General features: G+C 40.8%; 1 protein-coding gene across 1 annotated transcript in view; it reads right to left on the bottom strand.

Moving 5' to 3' along the window:
• The window catches only part of ACE2 (angiotensin converting enzyme 2), a 67682-nt gene that overhangs the window by 26306 nt on the left and 24414 nt on the right, over positions 1-16962 (bottom strand). The window contains exons 4-9 of the mRNA XM_089693635.1: positions 12606-12749; positions 10005-10117; positions 9273-9381; positions 9073-9170; positions 2654-2823; positions 844-1073 (exon numbers count right to left, since the gene is read on the bottom strand). Coding sequence (XP_089549761.1) covers positions 844-1073; positions 2654-2823; positions 9073-9170; positions 9273-9381; positions 10005-10117; positions 12606-12749 — 864 coding nt within the window. The remainder of the gene's footprint in view (positions 1-843; positions 1074-2653; positions 2824-9072; positions 9171-9272; positions 9382-10004; positions 10118-12605; positions 12750-16962) is intronic.

Below are 16962 nucleotides of genomic sequence, written 5' to 3' on the forward strand. Positions count from 1 at the left end.
AGGGATGCTGGCGAGGTCCATCCAGAGTCATTTGTAAAGTATCTTTCATTCTGCAATAGTGCAAACTACTTCTAAAGGGAAAGCTTTTTCTTCCTACCACTCTATCTTTTGTAATGTCACCCCCTGAAATCCTGACAATAGCAGTTCTCTCCTGTAGCCTGTTTACACCTCCACAGGCCCTGTATGACCACAAAGATGGCCCCACCTGAAATGTATTGTACCTCATTGTACTGAAAAGAATGCGAGCAGAGAGGGGCACAAAAAAGGATTCTGTGTGGAGTAGAGTATACAGAATGCCTAGTGATATGTATTCTTCACGTTGCATTATATCAAACAGGTTCTTTTGAATAACAGGTCCAACAAGTCTCAGCAACTTTACTTGAGCATTTTTTCAAACAGAGCCACAATTACACTTTCTTTTCCACAGCTGTAAATCAGGACTCAATTAGTAGCTACAGGGGCAAAGGAAACACACGTTGATGTACTAAAGGCAAATAGACTGTGCACTATGCAAAGTGCAATTGCACCAGAGCATAGTAAATGAGGTAAACTTTCACTTTGCAAAGAATATCCAATCATGTGCAAGGAAAATAAAAAAAAACCCAGCATTTTTGCTTGCACGTGATTACATAATGGAGATCTGCAGAGCTTCCCCTCATTTACTAAGCTCTGAAGCAACTGCACTTGCACAGTGAAACTGACCTTTGCAAAGTGCACAGTCTATTTGCCTTATAGTAAATAAACCCTAGTGTAGAGTTCATAGCAACAGATCAGTTGCTGAGTGGAGGTTAGATTTTTTAAATAAGATTTGTAGAGAAATCACAAACTTTGCTTGTAGCCTACCTTTATCATCTTCCACAAACGATGGTGGCAATAGTTGAAGTGATTTCAAGTGTTTTGGTGTAGCCGCAGATAATGACATGATCTCGCCCACTGCTTCATGAAATCCTTCATTGGCTCCATCTCTCACCAACATAGGAAGTTTGTGATAGGCCATGTCATACTGGATATGTCCAAGCTCGTGATGAACAGTAAGGAAGTCTTCCATATTCACCTTGGTACACATCTTTATCCTAATAGACACACAAAAAAATCACTCATTAGTCTCTGTGTAGAAACCATAAAAATCGAAGTTTATCAGAATACCATATTGGAACAAGAAAAAAGTAGGACTACAATATAATTGACTCTAAATATAACTCACAGTAATCAGATTTTGGCTGACACTTTCATACAGCAGGCCTCAAAAGCAGAGCAAGCATGTGATTGGCAGTTGAGAGCTACAACTCCACTGAGGCATAACTAAAACCAAAGTGGTCAGGAAAAGAAATAAATCACTGCACTCCAGGCCACAGCAAATATATTCTTATTTATTTAATTGAAGCCTGGGATGCTATGGGATAAATAAAAATTAGCTGCAGCCTTGAATGTGGTGATACATTTCTTTTTCTAGTAGACAAAAGGTAATTGAAGTCACATTACATAACAGAATAGCCAGAAACTCAAATCCGTATCATATTTGCTTTATTGGCACACCGTAGAAAATATGGAATCCATAATTCTGACGCGTTTCAGCCACAGCCTTTGTCAAAGTTTACATACAAAAGAACTGGTTTTGAACAGAATATAGGCATTGCTGGTTTTGAAGTGTTTTTAAGGATTTTTTTCGTAGCAAAGATTTCAGTGTAAACTCAAAATAAATCTCAAAACCTCTCCTTCACTGCTATACTGTACTTTAAAAACTATTAATAATCTCCCAGTAGCAGCTCACACTTTATGCCATTCACAATATAACAAAAATGTATAATTACAAATTTAGTGCAGCGCTACTACAGTGCAAAAAATCACATATATATGTGTTTTGTGGTGACCCCCTGTCACCACAAAACAATTTTTTTCTCTATTCTGGAAATTATGTGCAGAAAAACTTGTGCAGAAAAAAAAACCACTTCTACACTTATATACTGTAATGTATGTGAATGCTGTTGGGTGTGTATACATTATAAGGAAACAATAGAAGCATTTTTTTTCTGCATACGTTTGTATGCACATAATTTCCAGAATGGAAAAAAAAAAGTTTTGGGGTGACAAGGTTTCACTATATATATAAATATATATATATATATAAAAATATATATATATATATATATATACATACATATATAAAATTTATAATTTTTTTCTCTGTATTAGCACTGCTCTAAATTTGGAATTATACATTTTTGTTATGATATGTATGCCATAAAGTGTGAGCTGCTACTAGGACGTCATTAAAATTATTTAAGGTACAGTATAGCAGTGCAGGATAGGTTTTGACATTTTTTTTTAGTTTAGACTGGAAAAAAGGTTTTGTGTGACAGGATGTCACAATAAATATGATTTTTTACACTGTAGTGATGCTGCATTTAATTTGGAACTATAAAAAAAGGTTGAAGACTATGTGCAGAGAGGAGCACTTTTTTGCCATCCCTGCTGATAATAAAGAAATGTATGGGCCATTGCTTAATATTGGAGGTCACCATCCACCTGCCTTACCAATGTTCATCAGATTTTTACTATCCCAGTGATACATCAGATCTGGATCAGGCCCCCCAATGTGTATGTGCAGCGTGAGAACCTTTTTGATTACTCATTACAGTTTTATATTCTTTACCTAAAATCATTCAGTCCCAGATCCCAGGCTGTGGGGTGGCAAACAGCTTTTCTTCCATCAGTAGGCTCCGTCAGCATAGAGGTCTCCCAGAAATTGGGATTTAGGGCAAAGAGGTTAACAGACTTGAAAAAAGTCTCAGCCTCCTTAAACATTCTCTCCACTGTCCATCCCTAAAATAAACAAAAGAAATGTGAGGTGTTAACATGCATTGCACTTATACATGAAAAACTATAATTCAATCCAATGAGTAGCTTTTCTTTTTTAATATGTGTTCCAAAAAGCCCTTCAGAGTATTTATAACTTCAGTTTTCCAAGACACGACTTCAACTCCCATCTTGTCCTCTTTATTGCTACAATTAATATACTTTTCTTACTTCAACTTCAGCCATTTTTTTATAGTTTTTAATAGAATGGGAAAAGTTACAAATAGTTGATTTTCTTTGTATCTGTGATTCTGCTGGGATATTTTCCCTCACTTCCTGTCCCTGAACAAGAAATGGGGGTTATCACCAGACAGGAATAAAGGGACATAAACAAAATATATAATCCTTGCTCACTGAAATAAAAATTATATTTTTTACTCTGTCATTGTTGGGGAGGTTTCCCATGTCTTCTTGTTTTGATACGAAGTGAAGGTAAATCTCCCCAATAAAGACACAAATAACAATAAAAATCTGACCGAGACTTTGAATCCCATCCAGGGGTGGACTGACCATTTGGAAACTCGGGCACTGCTCGAGGGCCCGGGTCAGTAGGGGGCCCCATGAGATGCCCCTGGTACCTTTTTCATAGGCTTTTTTGAGTTTGGGCAAGGACACAGGGACCCCATGATCCCCTATTGCCCGGGGGCCCCATGAGTTGTCAGTCCGCCCCTGATCCCATCATTCCAAAGGGAATAAGAATGCACATTTGCCCCAAATAAGAGTGGTTAAATAGACTGCTGGATGTTCAGCAAGTGTCTGATCAACAAGTTCTGTTGGACTTCATTAACCTCCCTAGCGGTCTGATTATGTCAGTATTTCTGTGCTCAAAGCGGTACATTTTTTTGCATGGAAATATGTTGTTTTGTAGGCCTGTAATTCTTAGGAATAACTCACTGAAATCTGTCTGAACAAGAGTCTAGTAAACATACCGGGTATGATAAAATTTGAAACACGAAATCATAAATTGTAATATAATAAATCATCATAAAAAATAATAATATAATAATAAATGTAATTCAATAATGTAATAAAACCAAAAACACTGAAGTTTGAAGTTCGCACATCACTGAGCTTAGTCGCAAAATAGTTTTCAGTGTCTGATGATGAATTTCCCCACGAATCATTATCACTCATTTCTGCAAGTGGTTCTAATTTACTATCGCTGTTCTCTAGCTGGTCTAAAATAGCTTTTGATCTAAAGGAACGCTTTTTTGACACCATGGACTTTTCTCAGTTTCCAGGCAGAAAGAATGGTAAAAATGCAGGCAGGGCACAGGACAAAGCACTCGGGACAAAATGTATGTGAAATGGTTTGATACAGTAGTGTTTTACTATGTGATTTTAGTGTATTGAGTGAATGTTACTTTTAAAATGTTTGAATTTCCCGTACGTCCCGACGCTCGCAGGGAACGGAACCCGGAAAACGGATGCCAGCATTGGCCGGAGGAGATGGCCAGGGACGCTGCAGGGGGGACATTGCGGGAGCGAAGGACAAGGTAAGTGCAAGAGTGAGCAAAACTGCAGGGTAATCCCGAGTGTAGCTCGAGATTACCGCTTCTGGTACTGAAAGTTAACTCCGAGCTACACTCGGGAATACCGCCAGGGAGGTTAAATCTGCATTACTCAGAAAGTTTCCTGTGTTTGAGGTTGTATTGTATCTGTTCTGACCATCTACCTTGACTATTGTTTCATCTCTGCGAATCTCCCAAATAAAAACCAAATTCACTCTTAAAATGTTGTTCATTTCAAAAAAAGCTTCCATTCTGCTGCTTTTTCATCAATACAGTTGAAAACAATTGTTGATTTGACCCGATTAACTATTATAAAATTGAACAAATCTACTGAAATAGAATTACTTAGAACAAAATTCTACTTGCATTTGACTAGCTTAAAGCCAACAATGTGAATAAGTTAAATATACTAAACATACATGTACAGTATATCCAGCAGTGGGGCTTTGCTGGGCAGCGTGCTTTGAGATCAATTTGAATTGTGGAACATCATCCAAAATTCATTGCTGGTGCAGTTGACTTGCTTGTGACCTGCATTTACATATAAACCAGCATATTTTTTCGAGGAGGGGACTTTAACAACACCATATATGATTTAAACAGCAATTGTTAAAATATTATTTTATTTATTCTTATCTTATTAAAATAAGTAAAAACAATACCATACATAAAGTGACAACATGGTATGTACAGCAATATCAATAGCAAAAAGAGCTGCTTTATCTGTAATCAGGAGAATTATCTCCAAAAATGTACAACCCCTGACGTGTTTCAATTCAGTTAGAATGTTATTTAGGGGGAAAAAAGAAATACAGCAGAAGCTTATAACCAATTGTCAGTTAAAAGCCATTTTTTTTCAAAGGACTCCTCCAGTGTCGCTGGAGCAAAAAGGACACCATAGTGATGCTTTGGCAGGAGTTAAAAAAAAAAAAAAAAGGTTCCCAACAAACGGTGGACTGCAGTGGACTTGGCACATAAGACTCAACAAGAAACTTGATAAGGATGAACATGATAAATTCCTGAAATTGGAGCAGATCTACATGGGGATTAATACCCATAAAGAAGGGAAATAAGTAATTGGTTTCCCATATGGCATCAATGGCGCCACCAACCCTTTAGAAGACCCCCATCTGGGGGATCTTCTAAAGGGTTGGTGTTGTCACTTTATTTTATCTTTTTTAATTATTTTAATTTGACAAGAATGAATAAAATAATATTTTAACAGTTGCTGTTTCAATCAGATATGGTGCTGTTAAAGTCCCCTCCTCAAAAAAACAGAATGCTTGTATGTATGTTTTAATTATAGGAATGGGGCACCACATGTATTTGGGTTTGAAGACCAGTTGTTAGAGATTTTGTGATCTGCATTTAAACTACTTCAGCTGCTTTTGCATCTCATAGACTTCTATGCAGAGAAAAGCCTTTCTGAAGTAAATGGCACAGGTATAACTTATTTCTATTGCATTACAGATCACTGGCCAGACCTGAAACTGTAGCTGTCCTCCAACTTGTTTCTATTTGCCCCATATTGGCACTATATCCACTGTAGCATTTGCATTTTGCAGAGCAGGATAGTGAATGGCCATAGGGGGAATACTTTGACGCAGTTGGCAGTACTGCACATACTGTTCTTCCACACAGTGGGGTTTATTTACTAAAGCTGGAGAGGGCAAAATCAGGCTCACATCTGCATAGAAACCAATCAGCTTCCAGGTCCCATTACCAAGTCTTAATTGAACAAGCTGAGATTAGAAGCTGATTGGTTTCTATGGAGAAGTGATTTTGCACTTTTCAGCTTTAGTAAATTAACTCCTGTGTTTACTATTCATATCTGTGGTGTCCCTTCCATGGTACATATACAGGGAACATATTTTCCTACACTGCTTACAAGGCCTTTTAAATAAATTTTAGGATCATGATCTCTTTTTCCTGTAATACAATTCAATATTTAAAGCATTAAGGTAGGCATAGCATTAAAGCCTAAATGCAGCCAAAATAAACACAAAAAACAGCACGAGGGACATAACTTACAGTCAGTAGGATTTGCCCGCTGTGCTGATGCCTGTTCTTTAAGTGAAGTCCTCCTCTGTCTATGACCCCCCACCTATGCCAAGATTTCATTGTCGTGCCCGTTCATTGGGGAGATTCACTCTCATTATTTGTCCTGGTGACCATTGTCTCCAAGACTGAAAGCGAGGGGAAATAGAAAATGTTACGGTTTTTACCACAGCAAGAGGCGAACATGAATCATCCAGTAGGGACAAATGCTTTGGTGGCAACTGTTTAAGGTGGGAATCTCCCTCACAATGGGGAGATTACTGCTCATTTTCTGTTGCATTTCTAAGACAGAAAGTAAAGAAAAGTCTCCCTGTCAGGACACAAAGATACCAAAATAATCTTAACTCTAATATTTTTATGTGCTAGCTGCAATAGGAAAATGCTGCACTCAAAGCTCCAGATACAAGAAGTTACAAATAATACGTGTCCTCTGAGGACATCCACTTGTAGATGAAAGGCGCCTTGAACAGGGTCAGCGACCTGGGACATAATTACGCACACCAGTGTATAGCAGAAAGGCATTAGATGCTTTATGTACCCTGTGAATTGTGAATTTAATGTATATATAATAAATGGTGAGGTTTTAGTGATACTACTCTATGGTCTTCTATTGTTCTCTTTCCGCTATTCCTGAAGAAAAGCTGGGCATTCTTGTGAATTTTGAATTGACTGGACATGTTTGATCCTGGGAGAGATCTTACATACAGTATGTGTTCAAGCGATTTTTATCTTTTGCTTAGAGATCCTGGTAATCCAGTAAGGAGGTGGAACTTCTGGTTTATTGGGAGCACTGCATGCAGAGGTCATAGCACACGGCTTTCATAGTTTAAGTGGAACATCCTTTTTGGACCATAATTTGACACTAAAAGTGGATTTTTAATCATTTTCAACATTCACTTTTATTTTTATGTGATATTGTTTATGAATTTTTGGTCACACTGTGCAATTTATTAATCTTCATGATGGAATTTCACATTGGTTTCTCGTCAAACAACATGTTATACATATATATAAATAGGTGATGAAATACCTTGTTTTATAACTGTGGATATGGCGTTTGTGCACCTTTTTTAAGTAAAAATAACCAGGGCTCTAAGCCATCCATTTAAAAAAAAATTAAAGGTGTTAGGAACATAAGGATGCCCCATCGTTTGATGGAAATGAAAGATATCAACCTACAGAGGGCTGAATTCAAAGACACCCTAAAATCAAAGTGAAAAAACTATGCAGCAGGCTAGTCCATTTTGCTGAAATTTCATTGCAGCAACTCAAAATGGTACTCAGTAGTTTGTATGGCCCCCACAAGCTTGTATGCATGCCTGGCAATGTTGGGGCATGCTCCTAATGAGACAACGGATGGTGTCCTGGGGTATTTCCTCCCAGATTTGGACCAGGGCATCACTGAGCTCCTGGACAGTCTGGGGTGCAATCTGGCGGCATCAGATGGACTGAAACATGATATCCAAGAGGTGTTCTATTGGATTAAGGTCATCAATTCCTTCATCCTCCAGGAACTGCCTTCATACTCTCATCACATGAGGCTAGGCATTGTCATGCACCAGGAGAAACCCATGACCCACTGCATCAGCGTAGGGCCTGACAATGGGTCCAAGGATTTCATCCCGATACCTAATGGCAGTCAGGTGCAGTTGTCTAGCCTGTAGATGTTTGTGCGTCCCTCCATGGATATGCCTCCTGAGACCATCACTGATCCACCACCAAAATGGTCATGCTGAACAATGTTACAGGCAGCATAATGTTCTCCTCGGCTTCTCCTGACCCTTTCACGTCTGTTACATGTGCTCAGGGTGAACCTGTTCTCATCTGTGAAAAGCACAGGGTGCCATTGGTGGAGCTGCCAATTCTGGTGTTCAATGCCAAATGCCAATCGAGCTCTATGGTGCCGGGCAGTAAGCACAGGGCCCACTAGAGGATGTCAAGCCCTCAGGCCACCCTCATGAAGTCTGTTTCTGATTGTTTGGTCAGAAACATTCACACCAGTAGCCTGCTGGAGGTCATTTTGTAGGGCTCTGGCAGTGCTCATCCTGTTCCCCATTGCACAAAGGAGCAGATACCGGTCCTGCTGATGGGTTAAGGACCTTTTACAGCCCTGTCCAGCTCTCCTAAAGTAACTGCCTGTCTATTGGAATCTCCTCCATGCTCTTGAGACTGTGTTGGGAGACACAGCAAATCTGGCAATGGCACGTATTTATGTGCCATCCTGGAGGAGTTGGACTGCCTGTGCAACCTCTGTAGGATCCAGATATTGCCTCATGCTACCAGTAGTGACACTGAACCTAGACAAATGCAAAACTAGTGAAAAACAGAAAAACTGAATAGGAAAAAAAATGTCCGTGGCCTCCACCTGTAAAACCATTCCTCTTTTGGGGGTCGTCTCGCTGTTGCTCATTTCATTAACACCAAAGCAGCTGAAACTGATTAACAACCCCCACTGTTACCTAACTGACCATATCATTATTCCAGGAGTTTAATTAACTTGATGCTATACTCTGATTAAAAAGTGTTCCTTTAATTTTTTTGAGCAGTGTATATTCAAAACTTGAAAAACATTTTGGCTATACATACAATTTAATGCACAATGAAAGAATGCTATACAATAAAGTGTTCACAGTTGTAATACAGTTACCTGGGAGGTCATTGTAGGAGTCACATCAATGCTTTCCCTGTTTGGATAGGAGACTGTTAGAGGGTACAGATTTGTCCAAAATCTACCCCACATGTCACCTACAAGGATACAATATTATGTAAGTGTGGTTGCAATGTCTCATTAACAGAATATTACATTGCCAAAATACATCTTACATAACCTTTAGAATAACTATGTACCTAGTAAATGTGCTGGTAGACCTCCTGTGGAACTGATGTACTTGGTGCCATATTGTTTTTGCAGATTGCCTCTCACATAGGCATGGAGCTCCTTGTACAGTGGCAGGATCTGAAAGCACATGAAATGGTATGATTAGTTCAGCTAAGAATTTAGTGAGAGAAAAATAGTTAGCATAGAAGTTTACAAGCAATGTTTGAGCTGCAAATGATAGGTCCTTGTCATAAAATACATGAACTTTATCGGGCCATTATTCATTAATTTCACAGTCAATTTAATTGCAAAAAAATGGCTCCAAACTTCTAAGTAACTTGGTACATGTCAGTTCCAAGCAGAATATTCATTGCTGTGTGTCATTTGCTCTTTTTTGTATCTGAAATCATGCATTGAATTTACTACAGGTTTTATCTCATGGATTGTTCGAATCTACAGATTGCATTATTTCTTTTCACCATATAATTGATTTTTGTAGTATATGTGCATAAAAGGCAATTCTGAAAATGATGTCAGCAGTTCTGAGCTTTTATGAGGTGTGTATGAGAACATAAAACATAGCCATTTGAAGTGGCAATGAAACGAGTCATGATTAACAAAGGATTGCAACTCTTAGGGCTCAAACACACGTGTCGCTAAGACTCGCTATCATAGCCATGCACCATGGATTTGACAGGCGGTGAGAATGCCACACCACCTGAGCTAATAGTACCGAACATGGCTATTATCTGCACAATTACCTCTTCAAATGTTGCTTCCACATCTGCTATCAGATCATCTCGGCTGTATTTATACTTGTCTGTGGCCAGGGTTTCATAATTTCCCCTCCAGTAATCTCCATAATCCTGATATCCTGAAACATGATGAAAAAGTATGATCTGAATTTGCTCTTAATATTTTTTACAGTACGCAACTCACTTCTTTTATCATCTGCACATTGACCAATCCCCTGTTGTTTATTGTCCATATCTCTATGCAGGTTGTCTGTCTGTATCCAAAGTGATTACAGCTGGTAGCACACTTTAATGCAGGCCATACATTATACGTTTTTTCCCCTTTAACCAAAGAAAGAAAGAAAAATGCTTGATTCCCCCATCAACAGTCAGTCTTGATACTGGAATCCCTCCCAATGTGTTCTGACAGTGGGAGGTTTCATAGCTGTCAGAACACAAAAAAACCCCAACAGGCTGGTTGTACTGAAGTCGATCAATAGACTGACTACAGTACAACCAGCCTGCCCATAGATGGGTCAAAATCGGGCCAGGTCCTCAGTTCATCTATGGCCGGTTTAAGAGTTTAGGCCAATGCAGAGAAATCAACTGATATTCTAAGGCAGACCATATCTTATCATTTTTTTCTGTTCAACCAGCGGGTTGGCAAACAAAAGAAGGGATAAAACCCCTGTCAGTTTTTTTCTGGCTTGTGTCCTGCTGGGGAGACCTTCATAGCCTTCATAACTTGAAATCTCTCCATAGTCAGAAGAAATCACTCTCCAGTGTCCCCATTGGAAGAGCTCCCCCTTTTACCTCTTGTTTTAATGAAAAACATTTTGGATTATCCATTGCTTTTTATCCTGCTGACAATAGTCATCAGGACAAATAGAGAGGATGAATCCTCTAAGCAGGCACACATACAGTTGCAAGAAAAAGTATGTGAACCCCTTGGGATTACGTGGAGTTTTGCATGAATTGGGCATAAAATGTGCTCTGAACGTCATCTAAGTCACAACAATAGAAGAACACAGTCTGCTGAACATAATACTACACAAACATTAGATGTTGCCATGGTTTAATTGCACATAACATGTAAACATTCACAGTGCAGGGAGGAAAAAGTATGTGAGGCCCTAGCTTAATGACTTCTCCCAGAGCTAATTGGAGCCAGGAGTGAGCCAACCTTGACTCCAATCAGTGTGATGATATTGGATGTGTTGCTGACAGCTGTCCTGCCCTTAAAAAACACACACCTGTTTTCGGTTTACTGGTTTCAAGAAGCACTGTCTGATGTGAACCATGCCTCGCAGAAAAGAGCTCTCAGAAGACCTACGATCAAGAATTGTTGACTTGCATGAAGCTGGAAAGGGTTACAAAAGTATCTCCAAAAGCCTTGATGTTCATGTGTCCACGGTAAGACAGACTGTCTACAAATGGAGAAAGTTTAGCACTGTTGCTACTCTCCCTAGGCGCGGTCGTCCTGTAAAAATGACTGCAAGAGCACAGCGCAGAATGCTGCATGAGGTAAAGAAGAATCCCAGAGTGTCAGCTAAAGACCTACAGAAATCTCTGCAACATACTAACATTTTTGTTGACACATCTACAATAAGGAAAACATGAAACAAGAATGGAGTACATGGGAGGACACCACGGAGGAAGCCATTGCTGTCCAAAAAGAAGATTGCAGCATGCTTGAAGTTTGCAAAAGAGCACCTGGATGTTCCACAGCACTACTGGCAAAATATACTGTGGACAGATGAAACCAAGATTGAGTTGTTTGGGAAGAACACACAACACTATGTGTGGAGAAAAAAAGGCACAGCACACCAACATCAAAACCTCATCCCCACTGTAAAACATGGCGGAGGGAGCATCATGGTTTGGGGCTGCTTTGCTGCCTCAGGGCCTGGACGGATTGTTGTCATTGATGGGAAAATGAATTCCAGAGTTTATCAAGACATTTTGCAGGAAAACGTACGACCATCTGTCCGCCAACTGAAGCTCCGCAGAGGATGGGTGTTGCAACAGGACAATGACCCAAAGCATACAAGTCATTCAACAAAACAATGGCTGCAACAGCACAGAATACGCCTTCTGGAGTGGCCCAGTCAGAGTCCTGACCTCAACCCGACTGAAATGCTGTGGCATGACTTTGAGAGCGATTCACACCAGACATCCCAAGAATATTGCTACACTGAAACAGTTTTGTGAAGAGGAGTGGTCCAAAATGACCCCAGATCGTTGTGCAGGTCTGATCTGCAACTACAGGAAACGTTTGGTTGAGGTTATTGCTGCCAAAGGAGGGTCAACCAGTTATTAAGTCCAAAGGTTCACATACTTTTTCCTCCCTGCACTGTGAATGTTTACATGTTATGTGCAATTAAACCATGGCAACATCTAACTTTGTGTATTATTATGTTCAGCAGACTGTGTTCTTCTATTGTTGTGACTTAGATGACGTTCAGAGCACATTTTATGCCCAATTCATGCAAAACTCCACGTAATCCCAAGGGGTTCACATACTTTTTCTTGCAACTGTATAGCAATAAAAGCCAAACACTCTAAAAGGATTAAAAAAACATTTGGGTTAGAATTTAACTGTGAATCACAAGTTGTCTTATTTCTCACCATTGATACGAGCAGCTTCATTTTCCAAATCAACATATTCCTCATAGAGTTTCCTCATTTTCTTGCCAGCTTTTGCTCTCCATCCTTCCCAAGCCCAGAGCCTCTCATTGTAATCAATGCTGTTCAACATGATACTGTCCAGTCCTGAATATACAAGATTATATTAGGTACATTTTCTACAGTTGTACAACCATGTTTAGATTTTTTTTATTATAAAACCTTGTATTATGAGGAAATGATGAAATAATATTTTTAAAGCTGTTTGAATGAAAACTGAGAAGATGTTAAAACATTTCTGCATTTTTTTCTATTTGCAACAATGAACCAAGCAATTCAGAACAAAAGACTAGACACCAAAGAATGGAGTAAGAGCTGAACTCAAGACAAGTAACATACTACGCAGCTTTAGTACCTACTGTATGTGGGCGGGGCTTACTTGCCCTAAGTCGGGACCCTCTGTGAACGTGCTTGCTAATGCCTGGGGCATAGGCATGGACCGCTGTCATGTGAGAATCAGCATTAATGCTACACCCCAGACTTTAGATGCGAGCTGTTCACCTTGCACAGATACACTGTAAAACACTTAAATACTTCTCTGTAAGCACTCTTCCCATGACACTGTAAACCTTTTCTTTCTGAATGCAGTATTTTGAGGGGACACAATGGAGCTTGTCTCCCGCTCCACCATCTCAGGCATGCTTTGCTACCTCACTCCCTGTTACAATCTAGAACAGCATTAACTTTGTGGATCCACTTCTTTACTCTTCCAGAACCTCCAGCTAGGTTCATAGGTTCCCTGTGCCATGAGCTTGGTCCTAGATAGAGAGGAGCACCCTTCGCTAGGTAGGGGGTAAGACCACCAACCCCCCCTTGCTACCAAGAGACACCATCCCCCATGCCCAGTACCACCCTTCCACTGTCAGCTATAGCATTCCCACCTGTCCTAGTTACACATAGCAACAGCATGTTAAACATCTTCCTACCAACGCTACTGTATGATTAACTTCTTCACGATGGCTCTCTTTCTCCTGGTTGTTACAGGCCCTGTTCATTGGATAAGCCAAGTACCTTAATGCACCTTTTTAGAAGAACTTTAGACCAGGCACTTAGCAACTTTAAAACTGTTTACTGAAGCTTTTTGCAAGCACAGAGTTAATCCAACACAGTTCCTCACAGTTCATTACAGGCACAGTTCTAGTTCATCCTAACTAACTCAGGCTAATTCAGGTTGATTCAAGCTGCCCATGCCATACCCCCTTAAGCAAAGAGGAGTCCACTAACAGGACGTCAGCACCCTGGCTGGGTACCCCAAAGGGTAGAGCACGTGTCCTTTACATCTTTCATCACAGCTTCCTGCTAGTTCCCATAAGGAAGGCACAAAAGTCCAGAAGGTTACCTCCCCTTGTGTATATGGGCTACCAAGTATAGGGGCAGAATCATGAATCCTCAGGAGTAGGCAAACTTAACATCTTCCTAACTTCTGGGCAGCCTGCTAGCTCACTAACCCAATCATAGCATAACAGACTTAACAATACATTTGTTACATCCTTAAACAGTACAGTAAAAATAAAGTGATCTTTATTTTGTGCCACAAATACCATACATGTATATGTGAACATTACATGACTCTCAGCAGTGGTTCTTAACAGAGTTCATGACTGATGGAGAAACAACATAAGAAGTGTGCTATACCCACGCACCAAACTCACTATGACCTCAAACTTCACTTGTATTCATAACTGCCTAAAACTCATAATGTAGAAAATGAAAGGAAGTCATAAGGTGTATAATAAAAAATAAAAATTACAATCAACTTCAAGAGGAAGTCGATTATGATGAAACGCGTAAGGGTGTGATCAGCAGTGACGTCACCACGTACGCCACGATCATGTGGCTGGACCATGTGACCGCTACTACAAGATTTGTTTTCTACAGAGCGGGTGGTGAGACGCACACTTAATCTGTCAGCGGTTTTACCGCTATTTGCTGCTACAACTTATCTACTTAATGCTTTTTGTACTTTTATACAATGTGAGCTTTATTCCAAGGGGGGTATTTGTTGGCAATAAATTATCTAAACGTTATTATGCTATGGCGAGTGTTTTTTCATTTACCCACATATGGAATTTGAATACCACTCACCTTGATGGAGCCTAAGCTGGATTAATCATTTGATGAGTGACCATTCTTACATCAAAGTCGATCTGGTCAAAATAGTTTCCACATCTATTGGTTTTGATTTCAATGCTGATTAAGCACCAGCATTTGGTGAGTTTTCACTTTGATGGGGTGTTGAGCACGTTTTTGGTGGATAGCTTTGTAAAGGGACGATTTGGACTTTGTTTATGATATGAACTGATTTTTTGTCATTTTATGCACTCTTTTGGTGGAAGTATTATTTTCATTGTAATTTATTTATTCATTTATAATGCTGTACTACTGCAGCTGTGCTCTCTGTCACTGATTGCCACCGATCGCCAGGAGATAGCCGGTAAGGACCGGCTGTGACCCGGCGACTGACATCTGCAGCTGTGATCGGCGGGACAGGTAGGGCGGCGGCTCGCCTTGCGCGCGCCCCCTACCTGTTTACAAAACACACGTTTTAAAGCGTGGTTTTGCCTGCCCGTGCCGCCCTGCCGCCATATTTCTACAGTGGCTGGGCGGCATGTGGTTAAGTACAGAGTGCAAGGTTCAGGTGTGAGTCTCATACAGAGTGCAGGATTCAGGAGTGCGTTTCATACAGAGTGCAGGATTCAGGAATGCTTTATGTACAGAGTGTAAGGTTCAGGTGTGAGTCTCATACAGAGTGCAGGATTCAGGAGTGCATTTCATACAGAGTGCAGGATTCAGGAATGCTTTATGTACAGAGTGTAAGGTTCAGGTGTGAGTCTCATACAGAGTGCAGGATTCAGGAGTGCATTTCATACAGAGTGCAGGATTCAGAAGTGCGTTTCATACAGAGTGCAGGATTCAGGATTGCTTTATGTACAGAGTGCAGGACTCAGGAGTGCGTTTCATACAGAGTGTAGGATTCAGGATTGCTTTATGTACAGAGTGTAGGACTCAGGAGTGCGTTTGATACAGAGTGTAGGATTCAGGAATGCTTTATGTACAGAGTGCAGGATTCAGGTGTGAGTCTCATACAGGGTGCAGAATTCAGGGATGCGTTACATGCAGAGTGCAAGGTACTGAAGTCATTTAAACCACAAAGACACCAACTAAACTTACACTTACGTTCTAAAATCTTGATTAACAGTATACAGGAGCCTAGGCAAGAATGCAGGTATCAGATGGATAACAAATGAGTGCAGTTGAGCAGGACCTGCAGCAGTGTGAACATCTAGCGCAGCCAGAGATTGGCGAACAAGCTGGCGGTGGTACGGTTGCAATGAGAGAGAGGGCACAGTTGTCAAGTCCAACCTGTGATGTTGGGGATAGGCAGGGCTGATATGTGTTTCAGGGGCTCTGCCCCCTTTTAAAAACAACCTGTCCATAGGGAGACAGCCAGCATTTACACAGTGCCAACGGGGAAAAAGGTGGCAAGGGGCGAAACCAGTTGGAAGTACTGCATGTGCACCCGCAGCAGCGTATAATTTAGTTTTTTTATACACTGCTGCGGGTGCACATGCAGTACTTCCAAATGGTCCTGCCCCTTGTCACCGTCTTCCCAGGCCAGCAATGTATACATGCCAGCTGTTTGTCTATGCACTGCTTGCTTGACAAAGGGGGCAGAGCCCCTGAAATGCATATCAGCCCCACCCATCCCCGACATCACAGGTTGGAGTTGACAGCTGCACACTCTCTCATTGTGGCTGCAAACCCCGCTGGCTTGCTCCCCAATTCCTGGCTGTGCTAGATGTTCACACTGTTCACACTGCTGCAGGTCCTGCTCGGCTGGAAGTTAGCATATAAAGAATAGAGTAATGAGGGACAAAGCCCCTGTACACCGGGATTGCGGGACAGAGGTTAAAATGAGGGAATGTCCTACCCAATCTGGAACTTTTGGGAGGTATGGAGCCAGCTGTGGTCTTTAACTGAATACAGCAGCAAAAGTAAGATGTGGAAGATGGTGGAGCTTTTAAGGAGGGGGGAGAAGTTGGGGGTAGTGAAGGGAGGGTTGCATGTAGATGTCAGAGCAGAAGAGATGTGAAAGTGAGATGTGGATGAGGGATTCAGAGACAAGTAGCTGTGGAAGAAGGCTGAACTCTGCATTTTGTGTGTAGCACACCCCTGAACTCTGCACCCTGTGTGTAGCACACCCCTGAACTCTGCACCCTGTGTGTAGCACACCCCTGAACTCTGCTCTTTGTGTGTAGCGCACCCGTAAACTCTGCTCTTTGTGTGTAGCACACCCCTG

This window comes from Staurois parvus, unplaced genomic scaffold (assembly GCF_062004578.1).
Source record: "Staurois parvus isolate SC_StPar_1 unplaced genomic scaffold, SC_StPar_1.0 ptg000635l, whole genome shotgun sequence".
In the NCBI taxonomy this organism is placed as follows: domain Eukaryota; kingdom Metazoa; phylum Chordata; class Amphibia; order Anura; family Ranidae; genus Staurois; species Staurois parvus.